The following is a 25,543-nucleotide window of genomic DNA, read 5'->3' as shown; positions in this document are numbered from 1 at the left end:
TGTCTTGGTACATTTGTTGGAAAACCAAGCCTTGGATAATGAGTAGCGATGTTGGATGGAATGGTAGATAACATCCTTCCTGTAAAATTCCTTCCTGAAACAGTAATCTCCTCATGAAAAATAAGAGAGGAAATTATATCATCCTAGTAAGTATCATAGTTACAGAGAACAAATGTTGAGAGTAGTAAGTGGAGGTTGTTCTGTACAATAGTAAAGCTATACAAGGTTATGGTCTGAGTTACTTAGAGAGAAGTTAATCTCTGCTGTATACTGTAATCTCATCTGATCTTCCTTTTTACCCTCTTTTACCTTGCAGTGTCGAGGGTCTATTAATCATCAGACCTCAAACCATTCACAGGATAAAGTGGTCAGCCCTACGGCCCGGTGTATCCTATGTGCTGTTGCGTTGAGTTCTCAAGGCTGGTTTGTCTGCTTTGTGGGATGAAAAACCCCAGGATAAACTGGGGGGAAAAAACCCAACTGTCCATGCCCAAGACCGGCTAAATTGGCTATGGCTGAGGAAGATCCTTCAGCTCCTCACGTCACTGATGGGAATCGAGCCTAGAACATTCCTTCCCCAGGCATACGATTGCGAAGCGTACAGCCACTAGGCTAACCGCGTGGACTTTATTATACTTTAATATACATGTTTAAAAAATGTTGTTCTGAAGAAAGATTTAGTTTTTTTTTTTAAATTATATATATACAACTCCATACACAGGAGGTCACAAAACCTGTAACACAAGTGCATGACTAATTAGTTAAGAAGGAAGGAAAACCGGTTGTGTATTTTTTAAATGGTTGGAAGGTATAGCTCTTGAGAAAAACAGTGTGAACAAAGCTGTTGACAAAGGTAAAAATGAAAAGTCAAATAAGACTTCCATCAAACCAACTTAAACCAAATCAACTTCTCATCTTTCTCTTTCATTCTGCTCTATATAATGAAAATGAAAAAGAGGATGAGATATTAATTCAGTACATTTGAAATTGAGTTGTGTTTGGATATTGTCTAGCAGTCTTATGTTCTTACATGGTTAGAGAAAAGTGGAGAATTTATGGTGTGTCAGTTTGAAGCAGAATCAGTCAAAATTACTGTGGTAGAAGTATAAGGCAGAAAGATTCTGTGAGAGAAAGGTCTTCAGTCTGAATAGCATCAAGCATTTTTAGGAAGTTTTTTAATGCACTGACCAAAATGCAAGAACAATATTTTAAGACTTTGTGAATATCAGATTTTTATAATGATAGGAGTTGTGTAAATAAGAAATAATTTCTTGAACCGAATAGGATGCCAAGTTTTTTGGAGATCAAGGAAGCTGTGGATGTGATGTATTTGTGCTAGAAAAAGTAGATTGCAATTCCATCCAAGGAATGTGATCTTGACTGAAGATATGAGTGGTATTAAAGGTCAGAAGAAGTGACATCTTTCTTGTGAGAAATAAGACAGGACTTAGGTTGGTAGCATTGAATTTCACTGTATTGTTCCCCCCGCAAAGCTAGAGAATTTCTTCACCTTACTGCATATCAATGTTTAAAGCGCTGGCTGTAGAACTTGAGGCTGGGAGCATTTGAGTGCTATAAGTTTGTCAAATGAAGATGATGATGAATGAAGTGTGCTGTCATCAGAAAAACTTGGAATAAGATTTGAGGTAAGTGATAGATGTATCAAAGGTACAATTAGATACAAAGAAGATGCTATCACTTATCTCAAATCTCTCTCTCTCAAATGTATCACTTTTATAGATGTATCAGAATTAGAATGTGGACTAAAGGACAGAGTCTTAAGTACTCCAGCATTGGTGGCTTACCTAAGATAGGCAGAAATCTAAAATGGGGAAATTAATCCTCCATAACATGTATCAAACAACAAGAAGAAACAGGTGATTTATTTACAAAGAGTGGAAGGCACACTATGAGATGGTAGCTTTGTAAAAAACTTCTTTAACAGCCTCGATGAAATGTCATTGGTTAAGCTGTGAGTAGGATTAGTGGTGATTGAGAGTAGGTCATTTATGTATAGAAGAAAGAAGGTAAGTGATAGAACAGAGGCCTGAGCACTCCTGATGCCATTAGTGGCAAAGTTCAAAGAGAGGGTACCATCCACACTGAGCAACCAGAGAGAAAGCTCACTGTCCAACTTCAGAGGATGGTAGGTGTACCAAAGGAAGGACATGTTGCAAAGCAGACCTTGACCCCAAACATAATAAAAATCCCTGGAAATGTCTAGGCAAGGGCAAATGCATGTTTCTCTGAATCTGTGACATGTATCCAGTGGTAGTGATGTAGGCTAAGAGATCAGCCATCAAACTAGATAGGCAGAATTCATACTGGTGGTTGCTGATTAAATGGTGGGTCTCTGTGCAGCAGAGAAGTTGACTGTTGATAACTTCCTCCATTATTTTGGGATGACTGAGGTAATAATGATTGGTCAGTAGGCTTTTATCTCCCCCCCCCCCTTTTTTTTTTTTTTTGAAATAGGCTGGATATATACCTTGCTTGATTCCATTTGTTGGGATAAGTGCCAGTTGAACATAGAAGAGAAGACAGAGGTCAGGTTAGCTCTGGAATACAGTTAAAGAAATACCATTTTGCTGAAAAACTACAGGAGGTACAGTGTTCAGTTGCTCACATGGAAGCAGGTGAATCTGTTGGAGTTTCCTGCAACAAATGATGAAAGCATTTGTTGCAGGAAAAGAGCAGTGCCAGGAGCTTGGCTTTATCTTTAGGTGTTGTAACATTGGTGGAGCGAGGAGTCAATATGGTTGAGAGGGATGGAATCGCAATGAGCAGAAGTTGATTTTTTTTTCCCAACTGCTTTCATACATCTTTTGTTGAACTAGGGCTTGTAAAGTTGATGGGAATTTTGGGTGGAATTGGAGATAGGGCCTTCATGTCAGTAAGGATAATGTTTTGTGACTTGCTCAGTGCACATGTCTGCAGATGAGAAGAGCAGAAGCAATAGTCAGACTGGAAAGGAAGAGTAGTTGTTCTGGAGGTCAAGTTGGTGCTTTTGTAGTGCCAAAGGACACGAGTTTGGGTGTGGTTGTAGGGGGTGCTCTTTGACAGTGGAAACTTGCACAAGGTTAATGAGAAAAGACGTTACCTCTGTGGTGTATCTGGGAAGAGAACTGGTTAAAAAAAGATCAAGGATATTGGGAAAGTTGAGAGTGCTATCAAGAATTTTGGTAAGTAGAGGTACAATTTGCATTAGGTCATTGCTTATAGCAAAAACTTATTAATCTCGTCCAGCTTGATCATTGGTGTTAGTTAAGGGTGTCAGGAGTGATGGATATTAAAGCCATCTACAAAGATCACTTCACTGTTTGGATAGCTGGATTACAGTTGATTGAGCTTCACGGAGAGGATGTTGAAAAGATCAGAGTGGTTTTGGAGTTTGGAAAATGCAGTAGATAAATGTTACTAAATAGAGCAAGGAAACCTGAGCCAGAGGAGTAGTACCAAAAGAAGTGGGATTATGGGTTATGATCAGTTGAGTGAGGGATGAAGTCCTCTCCTTCTAGAAAGGATGATTTATATTATTTGGAGCAAGTTTTGGATCAGGAGACTCAGTAATCAGACTATGTAAAGCAAGATTAGAAATCACAGAGATAATCTCATTTGGCCCATTGTAGTTTCAAAGAATGTAAGAGTGAGAATTCCTTAGTGAAGATGTCCAAACATTCGCAGTATCTTCATCAACTTAAAGATGTGTGTCGTTATTGACAGTTATCCAAACCAGATATGTTGTCATTGAACCCCAAATCTCTGCCACAATAATCACAGCCCATCTTAACTGTTCAAAAGAACCTATATTGTTCTTTTCGCCACAAGAGTGGCACTTGTGCTTCTGTGTGATTTGACATTCTTTGTCAGAGAATGCTTAATCATGAATATATCATTTTTAATTTTTTGTGGCTTAAGATTTCCCTGCCTTTTTTGTCTGCTGTGTCTATCATTGCCTGAATTCTGAAAATCATTCTGCCTCTTTAACTTCTTATTTATGATACTTGATTTCATACAGAACCTCCATAGCTCAGTCAGTATAGACAAAGCCCTTTGGTCGGAAAGACCGGGTTCGATTCCTGTCAATGACACGAGGAACCTTTATCTGGTCTCTTTCAACTAAAGGTGAGTTAGCCAGTCTCATATGGAAGAAGGGTTTTTTTTCACCTGGAAACTTGGGGTTTTCATTCCCCAGAACAGGCAAACCAGTCCAATGAAAACACATAGATTACAGTCATAAATACGTCCCAGCCATAGGCTGGTCCTGAGCCCGTATAAAATTGGGAGCGGGGGGGGGGGGAAGCAATGGTGAACTACCCTGTAAAAATCTCATCAGGAATACTTTGTGGGCAATAACTACAAAGTCACCTACAGTCAGAAACGACTGAAAGGGAAAACCAGGATTTCACACATTCCAAATTCTCTAATAGTAAAGTCATCTTCTTTGGTAACTTTACTCTGTACAGTTCTGACTCTCCCTTTTTCGAATTCCACTAAGCGAGCTGGAGAAGCTGAGATACTGGTTGTAAGTAATGATTTAAAAGAAATCATTCATCTTACATCCAGGATCCATGACAATCTTCTCCACACAGCCAATATTCTGGATCTTTTCTTCACCAGTTCTCCTTTTAGCTGCACTGTTGAGGTGACTGCTTCTCTTGTCAATTCAGATCATAATCTCATCCAGGTTTCATCTCTTGTGGAATATCCTGCTCTCAGTTATCCACAACCTCATGTAGTTCGGTATTACAACAATGCCAAGTGGGAGGATCTCTGTGACTTTTACTCCTCCTTTCCATTGTCAGACTATTGTTTCCAATTTTTAGATCCAGATACTTGTCGTAATCTTGTTACAGAAATTATCCATGTTGGAATGAAGGTTTCATTCCTCACTATGTTAAAAATTGCCACCGTATATATCCAAACTTTGGTTTAAAAAAAAAAAAACTATCAGCATTGGCTTGAGACAAACACTCCAGCTCCATTCACAGCCTACATTGAAGCCTACACTACTTGCAAAACCATCATTAAAAAAAGCTCTCTAACTTTGACAGAATAAAATGTAGAAAACTCACCACCACTTATGATAATGGGTGTCATTCCTTCTAGTCACTTGCACAAGCTGTTAGGTGTAATGTTTGTGCTTCCACCTCTTTCTCATCCAAATAGTAGTATTGCAACATTGCACCAAGATAAGGCCAACCTTCTGACACCATTCTTTTCATTCATTTGCTATATAGGAATTCATCCAATTTTTTCTGCTAGAAAGACATGAGAAGAATCTTGAACAATTTGGGTACCATTCTTCTTGTCCTGATGGAATCCCACCAATTGTGTTCAAAAGATAAACTCCACTAACACCTGATCTTTATCATCTGTACACCATATTATACTCAGTTGCCATCCACCCTACAGCATGGAAGTTGCCATCCACATACAGCTAATTCTGAAAAATAAAATAGTGATAAGCATTTACCATTCGACTGTCTGCCTATTTAGTGCCTACTCTTACATCAGTGTTGTCCACAGTAACAGAGAAAGTCATCAGTAATCAACTTTGATATCTGGAGAACTGCAAGATCTCCACATCACTTTTATTGACTTGCTCTACCCAGTTTTGTTTCATCAGCAAAAAACTGAATATTTCCCCTTAAATAATTTCAGTATCATTGATGTGCAAATTAAATAGCAGTGGCTCAAATACTGTCATGCACACACACACACTGCTGATCACTTACCTTATCACAACTCTCCATATTACATCAGAGTTCTTAGAAATGATGTCACTAACCATAGATTCATGGTGCTCAAAATTTTTTACGAAGGATGACGATGATGGCTGACCAATCAGAGCCTCTAATAGCTTAGTACAGGGTTTCTCAAACTTTTTCTACGATGGAACACTTCGCAAATCCTGAAATTTTCACGGAACACCTTGATTATTTTATAATATATTAATTAATAGATAATTGGTAACTTAGTTGATTTTTATTATTAATTAATAATTTCTAATTAATTATTAATTAATAATTAAACATCAATTAAACCACCATTAAATTAATTTGTGCTGATTTTCATTGACATATCCTATTCTGATCACCAAAAATTTATATTATAAGTACAGTACTTACGAGGGAATGCAGGCTTTTTCTCCTGTGTGCTGGTTTTGCAGAGTAGGTAAATATAAATAATAAATAAAATAAATGAGTAAATCTGAGCATTAAGAAAAAACAAACATTTATTGTCAAATGTTAATTATTAAAAACAAAACACATAAAAATAGTAAAATAAAATAGGGTATATAAACGTGTAGTGCAAATTAAGTTCTTAATGACTACAATGTTTTTGGGTCTTTGAATTACAAATTCTTTTGATATCAGGCACAATATTAGAAAGTTTAATTCTCATATTTGGTGTAGCGTCGACTCTGCTCTTGGACTTTGATTTGGTTGCAGCATAATATGAAAATCCTACCTCACATAAATATGTCGTTGTAAAAGGAAGTAAAACAAGAATAGCTAGTTTTGACACGCTGGGGTACTCTCCTGTTAAATTTGTCCAGAAATCATTTATTGGCAGTTCCTTGTATTTTAGTTTTAAATCAGAGTCACTAATTAAGTTGATTAGATTTTCATAATCACTTGCACTGAAGCCTGCTGGCTTAGCTGTCACTGTAAATGGATTTTGGAAAATACTGCAAAAGGGTTGATTGTAAATCATGCAAGTGTTCCAAAATTATGTTAGAAACTTCTTCATTTACTTTAGAATTTATTTTCAAAAATTCATGATAGGTGGGAAAACAATCAAAATTATTCTGTTCAACTGTAGAAATCCAGAATTGCAACTTCCTATCAAAAGATGCAATTTTATCTCTTGTATTAAAAATTGTAATATTCTTTCCTTGTAATGATAAGTTAATTTCATTGCACTTTTGTAAAAGTATCTGCCAGATACGCAAGACTCATCAACTATGAAGAATTTCTTAATAATTCTATAAAAGTTTGTCCTAAATTATGTGACGTCAAGAAGACCATTAACTCAATACGAAGTTCAAAAAGTCTCAATAATGCTTTTCCTCTGGATAGCCATCGCACTTCAGTATGCAATAAAAGTGCGTTATGTGCACTACCCATTTCATCGCACAAAAGTTTAAATAATCTGGATTGAAGTGTCGAGATTTAACATAGTTGGTCATTTTTACGGCTTCATCCAAAATAGTTTTTAAATATGTAGGAATTCTTTCTGTTACTAGTGCTTTTCCATGCAAAACAGTGACTTTTGTTGGCTCTTGTAGCTACTTTCAGGATACATGTTACAACTCCCTTCATCTTTCCTACCATTGCTTGAGCACCATCTGTACAAATATCAATACACTTCTTCCAACCGATTTCCTGTTTTGTAATATAATTATTAATACAGTTGAATATATCTTCCCCGGTAGTTTTTTCTTGTAGATATTGGCACGAGTAAATCTTTTTCAATACTTTTATCAAATACGTAACGAACAAACACTAGTAATACAGCGAGTCCTGCGACATCTGTAGATTCATCCATTTGCATTGAATATTCACTGCAAAGTCTAAGTCGATGAATTAGCTCTTTCTCTATGTCAGCAGAAAGATCTTTGATGCGGCGTGAAACAGTATCATTTGATAATTGTATTGCATCTATTTTTTTTTAGCAACCTGCTCGCTTAACATGCATGATACAGTGTCTTTCACACAAGGCTTAATGAGCGTCTCACCAATTGTATGAGCTTCACGATGAAGTGCAATGTGGTAACTCACACGAAAATATGCCTCTGTTGGATTTTCAGTTGTAGCAATTGTAGCCATTTGAAGTTTAGATTTTTCTAGTGAGTCACATCATCTCTTAAACAAAATTTATATATTTTCCTTTGTAATCAGTGTGTTTCATTTCAAAGTGCCTACAAAGTTCAGTTAGAGCCGAAGAACTGTTTATTAGTATTTTATTACATAAAACACGCATTGCATCAGGGACATATATATTGTCAATACACATAAATCCGTAATTTAAACAACTTTCATGGTACTTCCGTTTTGGTCTGTTCTTAGATGACAATTGTTCTTTAATATTAGCTTTTGAAGAAACCGCAGTTTGCAATTCCATATCTTCTCCAATCATACGAGTAGATGTGTCAGCAGAAGTACTTGCTCCTCCTTGTGTTAAAGTTCCTGTCTTTAAACAAGAATCCATGGGTAATTTTTGAATAATATTCAAATTCCAATATTTGCCAGAGCTATAATAAAAACAGAGGGAATTGTGTTGTAAAGGTAACTTTAGTATGAAAAACACTAAGATTATAAATAAGAAATGTCGAATAATATAAAAGTAAATTAGGGGGATAAAAATCCCTTATTAATATACAGGCAGTATGCGAAACTTTAAGATCGAAAACTACGATCTAAGAGTTTCGTGCTGACGAATCCAAGTGTAAGTGACCACTTGGTAGTACCACACCAAGGCAACTTGAAGCAAAGGTGGAGCAAGCTCCCTCACTATCCTTGATATTTTCTCATAATGTAAAAACACACAGCTCCTAGGAGATGTAATACTGCTTTACATTATGAGGAGAGGTCACTACCCAGACCGGTTTCAACCTTTTTTGAGGTCTCATTAGTGAGTAGCTAGACCTGGATGATATCAAAGTTTAAGTGAAAAAAACTTACTTACTTTCACTATACGAATGCCAGAAAGTTGTGCCCCTATATTATATTATAAGATCTTATATATTATAAGATCTTTTCATCTTAGTTATATTATAACTAAGATGAAAAGCAAACAGCTATTTTTTTTTTCTGGCGAAGTTAATTAAGGGGATAAAAATCCCTTATTAGTATACTGCCAGTATGCGGATTTTAAGATCGAAAATTACGATCTAAGAGGTTCGTCGTCATGAAACTCTTAGATCGTAGTTTTCGATCTTAAAGTTTCTTAAGATCGAAAAATAATAAGGGATTTTTATCCCCTTAATTTAATTAACTTCGCAGGGAAAAAAAAAATTGCCGTTTGGCTTTTCATCTTAATATAAAAGTAAATGAATAATACAAAAATAGTAAAAAAAAGATTGCAACAAACAAAAGTAAATATGCATTGTAACAATACTTGCAAGAAAAGTACTAAACCGTGCCAAATAATGTAAAAGCAATTGTAATAAGAATGATTTGATAAAATGTTCAGTAATAAAAATTAAACAGTTCGAAATAAATCAGATATTAATTTTAAAATTAGTTAAAAGATTAAGAATTCTTTTTTAAAAGCCGCCCACGCCTACTCTCTATATACGGGAATAAAAAGGCGTTAGCTGATTTTTTTTTTTTTTTTCGAGGGCCCGGTCCAACAAATTTACTCATAAATACCTTTCCAAAATTTTTTAAAGTTCATACATTAACATAATTATTAATAATTAATTGTGGCATAATTATAAAGAGTATTAGTACACTTATGTATACGGCTTGGCATTTGACAAATATAAAATTACATTTAAATTAGTTGTCAATCACTGGGACTAATGAAATCTTGTAGCATGTTGTAATTTCCTCAGGCAAACATAATTAAATTAATTTGTGCTTATTTTCATTGACATATCCCATTCTGATCACCAAATATATTTATAATATTATTATAAGTACTTACGAGTGAATGTAGACTTTTTCTCCTGGGTGATGGTAGTTTTCCCCTCCTTTTGTACATCCTGGAGATCTTTGTAGGCTTGAGGTGGATGACTCACTATCTGTTCCATCACAAACACCTTCAATAGGAGATTTCTTAATACCAAAATTAAACAAAGTGCCTTGTCTCTCTTCCTATTACTTTAAAAAAAAAAAAAAATCACGGCACTCCGGTTTCAGAACAAGCACTTACACACTGCAATATGCACTTGCGAAGAAAGTATTCAGTATTAATAGATTTGAGAACCGGATACAGACTACCGTGATCTTCAATTTTAGTCGAAAAATTTTCTTTATACTTCCTTGCTGATTGCTCACTGGCATTTGCAACGCAGATGTTATTTCGTTCAGTTTTGAGAACACGCCGCCCATTGTTATAATCAGCTTGCAGGCAATTTTTATGATCGGTCATAAATGGTGGTATTCTCTTTCCCGATTGTTGAAAGATTCCGATGTGTGAAAATTAACGATAATTCATGAATATTTCAATGTTTAAAAATATGCCACTTGGTCACTGACATTTACTACGCAGATGTCATTTCCTTCAGTTTAGAAAACTGAGAATATGACACCCATTGTTGTAATGGGCTTGCAGGCAATTTTTATGACCCCTCATAAACAGCGGTATTCCCTTTCCTAAATGTTGAAAGGATTCGATGTGTGAAAATTAACGATACACAGATGTTATTAGGCGTTCTGGGTCTGAGCTGTTCTACATATTCACGAATATTATTCTCCTCAGAATATTTCCACTATAAAATATTTATTCATGAAAAATGCTTAGAAAACTAAAATGACAAATTCCAGAACTTCTCGCGGAACACCTATTCACCTGCCGAGGAACACTAGTGTTCTGCGGAACACAGTTTGAGAAACCCTGGCTTAGTAAATGATTAGACATATTATAAGTTGGAGAAATCTGTACCTTCTGCATTGGCATAGGCATGTTCTCCTTGTGAACTGTGGGAACACCATAAAAACAGGAAATATTATAATGAAGAGATCTAAGGCCTGATGTTGTGTTTCTAGTGAATTCTCATGTTCTTCTAAGGAGTTTTGGATGCAGATTTATAATTCTGTTGTGGGATCTTGAATTTGTATGGAGTAGTTATCTGGGGTAGTTATCTGATTATTGTACTCATCCAGTATTACTGTAGCACTACCTCTATCATCTGGAAGGATAATATATTAGAATTATTCTTTAAACTCTTAAGAGCTGATCTTTCTGATGGTATGAACAGAAGCATTACTGTGTTTGGTATTGAGAGTCAATTTAAAATGAGCAAGGGTAGCTTCATGAGTAGGTGTGTGAGGGTGGGGGGGATTGTGTTGTTTTTCTGTTAATAGGAGTTACTTGGGTATTTTATTTTTCTGAGACAAACTGGAAGGTGGTGAATGCCTGCTGACGATATGACATATTTAGACTTGTTGACTCAATGGCCAGTTGTGAAGGCATAGATTCTGCAGCATATAGTCTTTCTAAACATCAAGCTGAACTATTAAAAAGCCTAATATTTTAATTGTTATTTGTTTTAAAAAAAACTGATTGCTTCATATCTATGGTGAACATTATCCATTTAAAAAAAAAAAGAAAGTCAGCTTATTCACTGATATACTGATGGAAGAGCTAATAATACTCTGTGGGAGAAACTCTCAAAAAAAAACCTCATAGTTTTACTTAAATATCAAATAACATCTAATTATTTCAGATGTAACAATGTCCTACATATAGAGACTCTAGGTCTAGTTGTGGGAAGCACTCTATCTCTAGTTCTGTATAATATCTGTATGCAAGCATTTGAAAAGAAAACACATCTGCTACTGAAACACTATGGAAAAATTTACCTCAGTCATCCATGAAGCTATGAAAAAATTCCTTTGCAATTTTTTAAACCATTTTAACAACTAACAGCCAGCATACAAATTACTGTTGAATTAGTCAGATGGTTCATTTCATGCCCTGAATGTAAAATTCATGGGATTATCTGAAGAGCCAATTAGTTTACTTAGCATTAAACATGTTAATGCTAAGTAAACCACAAAAACATGTACCTTCATGCTACTTCATATCATTTCATATTTCATAAATTAGGCATCACTTTAACCCTCGGGACATGTGCTTTACCATCTTATTAATTTTAATTTTTTTTTTTTATTTTATTTAATCCCAAAAGAGGAATGTCACTAGTGGAGTGCCACAGGGATCTGTTTTGGGACCATTATTGTTTAACTTATATGTTAATGACATTGGGACTAGCTTAACTGCAGATGTGCAACTGTTCATCAATGGTGCAATGATGGAAAGGGATACGAGAAGCAGAGCAGACATTGTGACCCTTGTAGGAGCATTTGAATAGACTGTGTGAGTGAGTAAGTGATTGGAACTGTCAGTTTAATATTACAAAGTCTTGAAATTTGGTAGGCAAGGTTGGGATGCAGAGTATACAATTAATTGAAAAATTTTGAACAAGATGGAGGAGATGAGAGATCTGGGAGTAATAGACAGAAACTTGAAGTTTAGTGGTCACATTGCTAAAATTGCATAAGAACATTGCAGTGGATTATGGCAATAATGAGGAGGATATTGATATGCAAAGGCAAAGAGGTATGGTTCCCCTGTATAAGACTTTGATCAGGCTATGTATGGACTACTTTCTGTGCACACATTTGGTTGCCTGGTTTTCCTGAGAATTACTCTGACTAGGGATTATGCTAATTACTCTGATTACTCTCTTGAGAAAAACTAATTTTTTGTATGCTGAGGAGGTAATACTTATGTTTTTGCCAAGAGAGATTCAATGGTGGGGTAATCCCAAGAACAGATGCCTCATCTTGTCTTCAGCAGATTAGATTGATAGCAAAAGTAAGAAAGTGAAAAGAGTTTTTTTTTTTTTTTTTTAATTTTAGAAATAAAACAGAACTGACTTTTACTTGCATTGAAATCAACAAAATTATCAGCATTTAGAACTGGAAGTTGATATTCTTCAACACACAAATCATGAATTTTTAATGATTTGTGTGATGCAAGATATGTAATAATAATAATAATAATAATAATAATAATAATAATAATAAAGCATTATACTGTCATCAGCAAAACTGAATTTGCATTTTTTTTGTTCTGATACGATGTTGAGTTTAGGTGGCATTCTTAAACAATTCTGTGGAAAATATCCAAAATTATTCAAAAGGTTTAGTTGTGATAATCAATAAACATATCCACTTTATTGATTATTGTATTTCATTTTGGATGGTGGATATTGTGTTCTTTTTTGTAAGAATTAAGTTGCAGGTGCATATATTTTGCAATTTCCTGTCAGGTGAGCTGGATAGAAATCCTTGGAGACCAAAAATAAATAAATAAATAAATAATTTTATAGGAAATTTAAAGGTGGTATTTATAATATGTTTGCAAAGTATTCTACATAAATCTTTCAGAAATAGCTATGGCATTATTGATATTCTAATGTTATATTTGTTATATACTCATGCTTCATACTTATTATATTATTTTGTATCAGGTGTATTCCTTTTCGGAAATATATCTAATCATGTCTTTCATTTTTAGATCTTGCTCATTAGAGCAGATAATGCTTTTTTTATTTTAAGGTGCTAATGAAACCTGGATTTTGTATCAGGTTGCATTGGTTGATTTACTGCCAAAACAACCAAGGTTATAGGTCAGTATATTATATTTGTTCTTTGCATGCATTGTTCTGTACATTTTGCCTGATGGGATGAAAACGCTAAATTTCTGGGAGGGGGAAAAATCCTTTCATCTCCACATGAGAGTGTCCATTCCATCTTCAGTTGAAAAGCTCTTATAAAGAAATTGGCTTTGCACACTAAAGGAAATTGAACCTAGCCTTTCCAAATGATAAACGATGTCTTTATGATTGATTGTATTGATATATATATACATCTGTGATTTTTGGTAGCCCTGAAAGACAGACATTCTGGTGGAAGACTTATAGCAATTGTATCCAGAAACAGAAGTGGAGTTCGGTTTTCAGTTTCACTGGTGGTTGGATATGCTTGTGTTGTTTATGGCTTCTATTCTCAGAACAATGGTAATGTTGCACTGTTACAATTGTTCTCAGAATAATGATAACATTGCAATGACATTTGGTGATGATAATGATGTTTTTGTTAATTTTCAAAAGTTTAATGGTGCTGGTTGTTGGTTCATTATTTTTTAAACAGTTAGTTGTTTAGAGTGTATTTTATCTGCATTGAGTAGATCTTAGGCCTTTTTCAGTGGTAAAAAATATCACGTTTTTTTATGTGTCTTTGGTGTTACTGCAAGATTTGGTGATTTCTGAAGGAGGAAGAAGTCACCATTTTCCATTTTTCAAAGTATAACTGGACAGGCGGTAAGCAGCACATTCTTTATCTAATGCTTCTCCCTGCTGATCATTGCCTTCCTGTGTGCTATCTTCAAGTACTCTAAATGATGACGATGACCATGGTGGGATGATGGAAACTTAGTGATATTTGATATTTCTGAAATAGTTTTGTCTCCCCCCCCCCTCACAAAAGAGACCTTATTACTTCTTTCCTTTTCCTTAATAACTCAGCTTAGCAGTCAAGACCAGAATCATTTTGTTCACCTAATTGAAGTAATTCTATAGGTTTAACCAGAAAAAAAAAAAAAAAAAAAAAAAAAGCTCATTTCTCACAATAACTACTCCCCACTTATTTTTCTCTTTCCCATCCATTTTTATTATTCATCTGAAATATCTCTTCTTTCACTAAGTTCTCTCCTTTTGCAAGAGGAAACTAAACCATATCTATGAACAAATAGTTTGCAGCTAACAATTTATTGCTACTACTACTACTACACTGGAGCTGATTAGAGTATGCTGCTTTCTTCTTCATATATTTGTTAATCTTGTATTAATGAATACAAGATTTTAACATACACAGTATTAAAACCGAGAATGACATTTTCATAAGATCAGCTGAGATGAAAGTGTGAACATGTTTCATGCTCCAGCAAATGTGGATGTTTCCATTGGCACAATGCTAATTTTAATGCAAGCATGTTGCTGTTAGATTTGTCATTGTCATTATAATTTGCAAACAAGAAATCATTTGATGGTTTTATTATATGCAGTCTACATTTCTTGGCTGGCCAGATTTTCCATATTGATGATCTTGCAAATGCCGAAATATATGCATTATCAGTTTATTATCAAGCTTGAAATGAGAAGCATTGTGACATTCTGAGACCACAAAATTTACCCACTACTTCCTTGTTCCTCTGATATGGATAAGAATGACACACACACACTATGTATGAAATGTTAAAATATACATGTGCAGCATTACTAATTGTCCCCCCCCCCCACTATATATATATATATATATTGTGGGGTACAACTGTTATGCAGGTGTACAAAAGAGACTGATGTTATTTTTTAAACATTTTTACTAATTACTAATTTAATAGGCCGAAAGGCTATTTTACTGGCGAAATTGTTAATAGATGAGGGGGGGGAAGGATGGTAAATCCCTTTATGCTTTTATAGCCGGGTACGAAACTTGGATCAAAATCCATAGTTTCATGCCGAAAAAACTATCAGCGAGCCCAAGTGTAAATGATCACTTGGGTATACAACACCAGGGCAACTCCATGCAAAGGTGGAGCAAGCTCCGTCACTGACTTTCATATTCTCTCATAATGTAAAACCCAGCTCCTAAGAGATGTATATGTATTGTTTTACATTATGAGAAGAGGTCACTACCCAGACCGGTTGTAAATGTCAGAGCCCAAGTGTAAATGATCACTTGGGTATGCAACACCAGGGCAACTCCATGCAAAGGTGGAGCAAGCTCTGTCACTAACTTTAATATTCTCTCATAATGTAAAACCCAGCTCCTAAGAGATGTATATATATTGTTTTACATTATGAGAAGAGGTCACTACCCAGACCGGTTTCAACCTTTTTTGAGGTCTCATCAGTGAGTAGGTAGACCTGGAATATCAAGGTTTACCAAGGGATTTACCATCCCCCTATCTATTTTTACTAATTGTTTCGAATGTTCTGTGTTTATGCATTCACGTGATGGTCTTGATTAACGAAGGCTAGGATGTATTCAAACAAGTTAATACTTTGGTTTATATTTACATGTTTAGGATCTAATGCTATTTCCAAAGATTACCATATTTTTCTTTTTTGTTGTATCATAGCAACAGTGTAATAGTTCTGATTTATAAGGAAACTTGATGTCTCATTTACAAAGTGTCTTGTGGGTCAATTATATATTTGGTTTAATCCTTTATCCAAGCGTAAGCAAACAAAGTTTGCATCTGAAGTATTTTCAGGACTGGGGAAACTCATAAAGGTGGAGTAAGTCTGGCTCTCACTGATGAGACCTCAGTAAAGGTCAAAACTGGTCTGGGTAGTGACCCTTCCCTTAATGCATAGCATTATACATGTCCACAAGGAGATGTGTTTTGCAATATGGGAGATACTAAAGCAAGTGATCAGAACTTATTCCACCTTCATCACGAGTTGTCCCGGTCCTGAAAATACTTCAGACGCAAACTTTGTTTGCTTACACTTGGATAAAGGATTAAACTAAATATAGAATTGGTAGCATAGCCAAGTGAAAAAAAACTTCTATCAACTGTCTTGTGGGTCAGCTGAAGAGAGTACTCACAACTCATCACTTCCAAGGATGAACTAGCCAAAAACTTCAACATTTGAAAAAAACTCTCCTTCAAAATGACTATAGTGATCACACTATCTTTTCAGACTACTCAATCGACATGAGACCAGAGAATTTTTAATGAATAAGAAAAAAGCAGTAGATTCATCATGATATATTAGCTCTGTGTCCATAAAACTAGCAAAAATACTTCAGGAATATAAAATCAAAGTCGTATTTACCCTCTTTATCAAGATGAGATCACTACTAAGATCCGCAAAAGCTTGACATAGCTCACTTCAATATCTGGGTGTTTATTGGCTGGTGCAATTGCCTGTCATCTTATTATGGATAGACAGAAAACTTAATTGAACAATTAAGTTTTGTGAACAATTAAGTTCACACAACTACTATTGGACTAGATAATATTCATTATAAGATGGCAAAGCATCCATAGATCAACTGTTGCATCTTTATTATTGAATTTTCTGTGTGAGCATAATTCTGGATACCCGGCAAAAGGCAATTATTATTGCCTTTTTTAAGCTAGGGAAAGATCCAAATGACTACCATGCAGTTGCTTTGACCAGCTCCTTATGTAAGATTATGGAAAAATGGTTAACTGTTGTTTTTCATGGTTTCCAGAGGGAAACAACATTTTTTCCAAAGCACAACATTGCTTCTAAAATTATTATTATACTACTGATCATCTATTTCAGCTGAAGGAATCCATTAAACATGCATTCATAAAATATGAGCATCTAATTTTGGTTTTCTTTTATATGGAAAAGCATATGACACTGCTTGGATATTTTGAATACTGAACGACCTACACAATGTCAATGTTAGAAGGAATCTTCTTTTCATCAAGAACGTCTTATCTAACTGAATCTTTCAGGTTTCAGTGGGATCTGCTCTCTCCTTACCATATAACTAAGAGGAGGGAGTCCCACAAGGTTCAGTTTTAAGTGTCACATTTTTTTGTAATCAAGGTCAACTTGATAATAGAACAACTAACTCCAACCGTAAGTAATGCCCTTTATGTGGATGACTTCACCATCTTCGCTCATTTTTGTAATATCAGGACCATAGAAAGACAGCTGCAGCAATCCATTGCCATCTCTCAAAATGGATGCTTCAAATCATTTCAGATTTCCACAGTTTGTGCGCACTTTTGCACTGATGTTGTCTTCATCCTGACCCAGAACTCTAGCAAGGACAAACGTTAATCCAAGTTGCACAAAAAACCTATTCTTGTGATTCATATTGTCAATAAACTCAGTTTCCTCATTCACATACATCAGTTACAAGGCAAGTGTTGTAAAAACAATGAACTTTCCCACCTGTATTCCACTTCTGGTGGAATACAGGTGGGAAAGACAGATGTTCTTTAGTTCAACTATATTGCATACTTATAAGATGAAAACTTAATTATGGGTCCCAAGTCTGCTAGAGAGAATACTCTGTGATAGCTGGACAGTGTTCACCATCAAGTCATCAGATTTGTCACTGGAGTTTCGACCTTCATCTTTTTCTCAACATCTGTACGTTAAAGCAAATGAACCATCTTTGTCGCTTTGACATTAACACAGTCTCTCTATTATACATAATGAAAATAAAATCCCTGCCAGACCAACCTGCATGGCCAATTATTTTTCATTCACAATAGGATAATCTGTACAACACTTGACAGGCTACCATAAAACTCTCTTGTGTGAAAATGACAGCTATCTTACAAGCTGTAGATATTTAGGTAGACAACATAGTTGAGATTCCACTAAATACACTACCACCATGGCATTCATGGATTCTAGCAAAACATATTATCAAAGCATAGATGGCCAAAACATCAAAGTTCTGCTGAAACACAACCTATTCTGTTTCTGTCTGCAGTAAACATATTTAAAACCCAGTGAGGTCTCAACCTTAAGACATTTCACTATTGTTTATGCCAGATTCCCTACCACATCATATCTTATTGCTTTCAAATGTTTGGGCCCAAGCACATTACATTAGATATTAGAGTTCAAAACAAAATCCTGGATCCAGTTAAATCTGTGATTAATCAAACAACAGGTGCAAAAATGATGAGGACAAATGTGGTAAATGAAGGGTTAGATATAGAATACACTTTGTCTACTTTGGATCATAATCAGTGTGTTGCTGCTGAACCCAAAACCATTGCTGACATTCTGAGAGATAATTTTGCTAGAATCTCAGCAACAGCTTCATATCTCCTGAATTTTTAATATTGAAAGAACAACAATAGAACTAAGAGCATGTTATCATTCCTGTTATATCCTTAACAGGAATACTTATGGAGATAGTGTGGTGGTTTGAGGGAAGGTATCTTGTTGGGTGGATGCACTGAATCGTATGTACTTCCTAGTGGAACTATAGCTGTTGCAACCAATAGAGACAAGGTAGTGGATCACTATGTTTTCTGTATGCAAGTGCAATAGGGGAAACGTTTATCTGATAAGTTTTGATGATGCTCATCCTCATCAAGCAAAGCTTTTGGAAGCTATCAATCTGTGGTACTGGCAAGTCAGATGTCCTCTGATCTTACTCCTGCTGAGTGTGATTGTGATGCTTTAGATAGATGTGTTACTGTTCTCAACCCCCCCCCCCCCCAAAAAAAAAAAAAAAAAAAAAAAAAACTAATGACCTAGGAGAGCTTTGCAGGAGCAGTCTTTCACATCTCGTGGAATCGAGTGTAGATTTTTGAAACAATTAATTTTCAAATCTTGATTATCTCTTTTAATAGATCACTGTTTATATGAGGATCATAACTAAGATAGTTATTACACATCATAAGGATTTACTTCCTATGGTAAAGCATGTTTTTTTTTTTTTTTTTTTTGAAAGATTACTATTTGCTTATATAAGGATTGTAAAATAAGTCACACTGTTATTGTATGGATATACTTCCTTGACCAAACCAGGTATAATCAAACAAGGTCTGCTGAAGCAAATTCAAGTGTGTGCATGAAAAGATGACACTGCTTCCAACTTCACTGTCACTTTACTGAAATTTATTAAACACTGTTTTCTGGAGAGGGAGGAAAAATTGCCATTTTTGATATGTACATTTGGATAATTAATGCTCATAAACAGTAGATTTCTTATAAAATCTATGCATTACTTATTGTTTATATAGATGGAAATTGACAAATATGAGTTATCTGGTGGTAAACAACTGTCTCTTTTTATTAACGAACTGTTGTAGTAGATCAAACCAATGGTTTCCAGTTGTAGCCTTTCCATTTAAAAATGACAGATAAAAGTAGTATTTGACCTGAAGTAAATGTGTAATATAATTAAAAATGAATTTTGCATCTTTGAAACATCAGCCATTGTTTGAAAATAACTGACCTAAAGATTATTTCCTGATCACTGAATACTTAGATTGAATTCTAGTTTTTAGATTAATGTGAGTAATAAAGAAATTAATTATTTTTATGGCTATTTTACCTGCTTTCGTTTAGGAGTGCCCCTTTTTTAATGTCATTGGCTTTTTACTCAAGAATTCTTAGGGCATTATCTATTTTATTGACAAATATATGTAGCTTAATAGAAGAAAATTCACACATACCTTTTCTTGGATGTTGTTGCTTGTGTTCTTTCTGCAATGTGCGTACTTCTGCTGTTATGGTGTTAAAAGGGCAGTGGGCAGGTTAGGCAATGTGAGAGAATTAATTTGAAAAAAAACCCGTTTTTTTTTTTTAATATATAATATATACATATATTATTTTTAAGGGTGGACAGCTTTTTTTGTAGGGTGGAAAAGAAATGAAAGAGGGGGCTGAAAATAGAAACTGTTTTTTTGAGGAAGGTGAAGGGTTATGGGAAAAGGGAGTCGGGGAGAGGGTTAACTGGGTGCGAGCCGTTTCGACCGTGTGTGTCGTCATCTGAACTCATGGAGGAAGCGGATGCTATGTCATGCAGGCTTGGTGTTTCTGCCTTTGAAGTGCTTGAGTTATCACCTATTGGTCGGAGTTGTGACCTAATTTTTATGTTATGGAGCTTCCAACACTTAGAGATTATGTAGGGTTGGTGGACATTGATTGAGATCTCATCACATTTTATGGCTATCGTTTCTGATATTCTAAGCATTGTTTCGTTGTCTTGTCTGTCTATTATGATGGCCTTGTCGATTTGCTGGGTATGTTTCTATTGAAAGGCATGAACTGCTATTTCTGTTTATCTGTACTTTGTATTCTATTTTTCTTTTTGATGTTGCGTTTTTTAGTGTTTAAATGTTCTGGAATAGGGATGTTACAGTCACGGAAGTGTTCTTGTAGTCTTGCCCATAAAGACCTGATAGTAGAACCTGTGTAGGTGATATTACATTCATTTTGGCAAGGAAATTTGTAGACTACATTGTGGTGTTCTAATATTTCTTTGTGTGTATGAGATTTAGTGGGTTTTAGAAGTGTTGCCAATTTTTGGTTTGTGGTGAATACCAGTTTATAATCAGTATGTTTAGAAAACATACTGACTATACTGACATACTGAAACATACTGGCATGCTAAAAACATTTTCAAACATACTGGCATACTAAAAACATTTTCAAACATGCTGATTATAAACTGGTATTCACCACAAATCAAAAATTGGCAACACTTCTAAAACCCACTAAATCTCATACACACAAAGAAATATTAGAACACGACAATGTAGTCTACAAATTTCCTTGCCAAAATGAATGTGATATCACCTACACAGGTTCTACCATCAGGTCTTTATGGGCAAGTCTACAAGAACACTCCCGTGACTGTAACATCCCTATTCCAGAACATTTAAACGCTAAAAAATGCAACATCAGAAAGAAAAATAGAATACAAAGTACAGAAAAAACAGAAATAGCAGTTCACGCCCTTGAACAGGAACATAGCCCACAAATTGACAAGACAACAAAACAATGCTTAGAATATCAGAAACGATAGCCATAAAATGTGAGGGGAACTCAATCAACGTCCATTGACCCTACATAGTCTCTGAGTATTGAAAGCTCCATAACATAAAAATTAGGTCACAATTCCGACCAATAGGCGATAACTCGAGCACTTCAAAGGCAAAAACACCAAGCTGACATGACATAGCATCCACTTCCTCCATGAGTTCAGATGATGACACACACAGCCAAAACAGCTCGCACCCCGTTAACCCTCTCCTTGGCCACCTTTTCCGATAAACCCTTCCTCAAAAAAACAATTTCTATTTTCAGCCCCCACCCTTTCATCTCTTTCCCACCCTACAAAAAAAGAGCTCTGCCCACCCTTAAAAATAATATATGTATATATTATATATATATATATATATAAAAAGAGTTTTTTCAACTTAATTCTCCCACATTGCCTAATCCCCCCCCCACTTCCCTTTTAACATCATAACAGCAGACAATAAGACAGGAAACAACATCCAAGAAAAGGTATGTGGGAATTGTCTTCTATTATGCTACATATATTTGTCTCTAAAATACATCTGCAGTGCCTTAAGAATTCTTGAGTAAAAAGCCAATGACATTAAAAAAGGGGCACTCCTAAACAAAAGCAGGCAAAGTAGCTGTAAAAATAATAGTTTTTAAGAGGAGTAACATGGGAGTTTTCCCAGAAATAATATCTATAAAGAAATTAATTTTTAATTAAGAATTAAGAAATGTATTTCTTCATGATAATGGCCAGTTTTATCTTTCATTCCTTTAGGTGTCTTTTCCTTATGCTGGATAGCCTCGGTAAAGAAACTGGTTCCCAGAAATCAGTTGCTCAAGGCTGGCTAAATCATTCATTACAGCGTGGTGATATTGCAAGAATACTGGAACCAATGTTGTTGGTCCTGTTGCATCCTGATTCTGCTCGAGTATCTGTACAACATGTGAGTGTTCATTGTCCTCAAAAAGTCAAGGTAGGGGAAACAGGAGATCAGGATGAGAATGAAGTAGAAGCAAAAATATATGCTATTAGTAGTGTAAGTGGCAACGTCATCTATCATGTTAGTGATGAAAGTCATCCATCTTCTCAACAAGCCAGTCCAGAGAAAAAAATATTTGCTCTTACCTCTATCATTAATATGGGAAGTGCCAAGGGATCCAAAGTAGTTACTTCTAATTCCATGCTTCAAGATTTTGAGTTACCTTCAAGCCATGAAAGAGATTTTCAACTTCCCATTTCTTTATTTGTTAATCCTTTTGGCTCTTTGTCTTCATTTGGAAGTGATCAGCATTTAGAATCCTCAGAACCTCCTGACTTATCAAATGCTAAAAGAATTAACACGTTGATAAGAAAAAGTTCTTTTGATGACACAGGGATTGAAGTAACAGAAGAAGAAGAATATAAGAAAATGACTAGTGCTGAAATAGTTAATAGCATTCTTGAGGAAATTTTGATTTTGGCCGTGTCTGGAGGAAAAGAAGCCATTTCTGATGAACTTATAGGTGCTTCAGATTACAACATTGATGATGCCTTTCATGACTTTGAAATGCTACATTCTTTCCAGTTTTCAAAGAGCCGCTCAGAAAGCATAAATAAGACATATGATAACAATCATAAACCTGTACCACCTCAAGAATTAACTGTACATTCATTGCACTCCTACATATTGCTTTACTGTCAGGTATATGATTCACAGAAAATTCTGTATGTACTGTATTCATTAAAAGCAGTTATTCTTACTAACCCAAGGGTAACATTGTGTAGCATGGCCACTACAACTATCAGCAGCTCTTTAAGTTGTAGAGGACAGCTTCTCCAAGTACTTCTTGCTAGACATAGAAAATCTATTTTTGGAAACAATTTCCATGGAGAATTAAGTGCCGAAGCCACTACTGTTTTTCGTAGTAGCACATTTGTTGAGGTAGTTGTTACTGCTTGCCTCTATTACATTCGCAGTTATTACCCAAATTTACCACAAGTGAGACTGACTGAAGAAGAAGTTATTGGTAATAGGAATGTGAGATTGCTGTGCACTGAAGTGTTGACTCTCATTTTTTCAGAACTTGTTGCAATTGTGAAAGATAGTGGAAGAAGTTTCGCTTCATATTTAAGTGATCTTCTTCAACGTTGCAAAGTGCAGAAGGCTCTACTGCATTGCCTAGTTGCAAGTGTTTATGATTCTCAACTTAAAAATGGTGAGCATGAAGTAACATTTTCAGAAGCAATTATAGAATTCAATGATAAACCTGGTAAAGATGAAAATATTAAAGATAATAAAGCTAATGATTTTCAGGATACTTTTCAGGTAAGTTAACTGAATCCATTTATTATTTATTTATTTATTTATTTTTATAATTATCTCATATACTACAAGTAGATGAACCTATAATATATCAATGCTATTAGTGGGGTACAGGTGAGAATTGAGAAAGAAGAAATCTATTGATGTCTCTTGAGGAACTGGAGGTTGTAGTTGTTGGGAAACACCTCATAAGGAAGTTGAAAATTTTTTTTTCACTTGTCGCTATTGCTTCTGCCTGGTATCTCCACCTCTGGTCCTGGCTCCCACTGAAGAGACCTCAATAAAGGTCGAAACTAGTCTGGGTAGTGGCCAATCCCTTAATGTATAACATTATACATATCCGCAAGGAGATGTGTTTTGCATTATGGGAGATACTGGGATAGGAGTGTTGTTAGCTTGGTTCACCTTTGCTATGAGTTGCACAGTGTTGTACTACCTTACCCCAGTAAGGTAGTACAACACCATATTCAGTCCTGAAGATATTTTCAGATGCAAACTTTGTTTGCTTACACTTGGATAAAGGATTAAACTAAATTTATTATATCTCATAAGGAAGGCTGGAGGAACATTTAGGTAGCAGATGTTTATAGTGTACTTGACAGTTTAAACAACACTAGAAGAATGAAATAAGTAATTAATTTATTAAGACACTAATGTTTTGCTGCATTTAAAACCAGTGAAATATTAGTATTTTCAAGCACAAATTACAACTGTGGTATGAGTACTCAGATTGTTGCAGAACCAATTCCAATTTTAACTGAAAAGAAATAAATGTTCTTTCACCATACCTGTAGATGCCATATCTTATAATGATCACCTCCCAGTTCTTAGACAAATAAATGAAGCTATACTACTTCATGGTATTAAAAAAAAAAATTTTGAAAAATAAATTCACTCATCAGTCTCTGTCACATCAGTAACTGCAAAATCTCCACCTGGGTGATGCACCCTTGCAAAGTGGTTGCTTAGTAACTCATCTACTTCTGTTTCTGTTGCTTTCCTACCATCAACATTGATTATACATATCCTTCCCTAATCATTCTTCCTCTGACTCACTACATAGCAAAAAATTCCTTGTGATTTACTTTAGCCTGCTTAGCTAATTTTCTGTCATAATCTGATTTGGCCTTCTTTACCATACTAGTTACTCTTCTTCCCTTTGCTTTGTATTGCTCATGAGAATGCTATTCACTTTTTTTGTTTATATTCCTTCACATTGTGTTTCTTTTTTTTTTTTCTTCTTTTTTTTTTCAGCTCCTGCTTTTTTATATACTACTCATCCATTTAATCCCTACTTGGTGTATTCTTCTGACCCTGGATATGCAGCCAAATATTGCCTCTCTCGAACAATTCCCGACTACTTCCCATGCCCTACTAACATTCTTTCCTTGTAGCTTCTTATGCCATGGCATTGCTCCAGGCTGCCACCTAACTTTATCATAATTACCAGCTTTGTAGTTCCACATAAACTCTTTCTTATAGGAGAATTCTACTTGTTTCGGCAACCTCCCAGAATAGGACTTCATGGTCACTTTTCCTAATTGTAGATAAGGTTGGTACTGTACTTATGGATAGATCTGATGCTGTTACTGCATCCAACACTGGAATCTCTGGTCTTTTCCATCACATGTTGTTTCAGGTAATTATCGCTTATTAACTGTATAAATTCCATTTCCATCTTACCATGGAAATGGATAGCATTTTTTTCTTTCTATCTGTATCTCCATAGTTGAAGTCCCATTATAATTTTGTGGCCTGCACTCATGTTAATTTGCTGATGCATGGCATCCACAGCTTCCTCTGGACCTCCAGGTCTATTGCAGCAACCAACAATGTATTTTGTCCTGTTGGCCTCTGTCTCACAAAAGATAGCTTCAAATGAATCATCTCCTAAAATACTCTTTAACTTTTATTTTTGTTGGTTCAAGTTATTCAGTTATCTGTTCTGTTCCCTCTATCC

At 35.2% G+C, this 25,543-nt stretch overlaps 1 protein-coding gene across 5 annotated transcripts in view; it reads left to right on the top strand.

The window, feature by feature from the left end:
* Nucleotides 1-25,543, top strand: part of LOC150094270 (protein DOP1A) — a 613,349-nt gene that overhangs the window by 232,619 nt on the left and 355,187 nt on the right. For all 5 annotated transcript variants that reach the window (XR_016550242.1, XM_090412136.1, XM_090412135.1 and 2 more), the window contains one exon: nucleotides 22,056-23,586. Coding sequence is in view for 4 of the 5 variants with exons in the window: in XM_090412136.1 (XP_090268262.1) it covers nucleotides 22,056-23,586 (1,531 nt within the window). In the remaining variant the exon portion in view is untranslated. The remainder of the gene's footprint in view (nucleotides 1-22,055; nucleotides 23,587-25,543) is intronic.

The sequence above is a fragment of the Typopeltis vanoorti genome, chromosome 22 (assembly GCF_054136105.1).
Source record: "Typopeltis vanoorti isolate ZY-2024b chromosome 22, IOZ_Tvanoo_1.0, whole genome shotgun sequence".
In the NCBI taxonomy this organism is placed as follows: Eukaryota; Metazoa; Arthropoda; class Arachnida; order Uropygi; family Thelyphonidae; genus Typopeltis; species Typopeltis vanoorti.
This window is presented reverse-complemented; position numbering and strand designations above follow the sequence as displayed.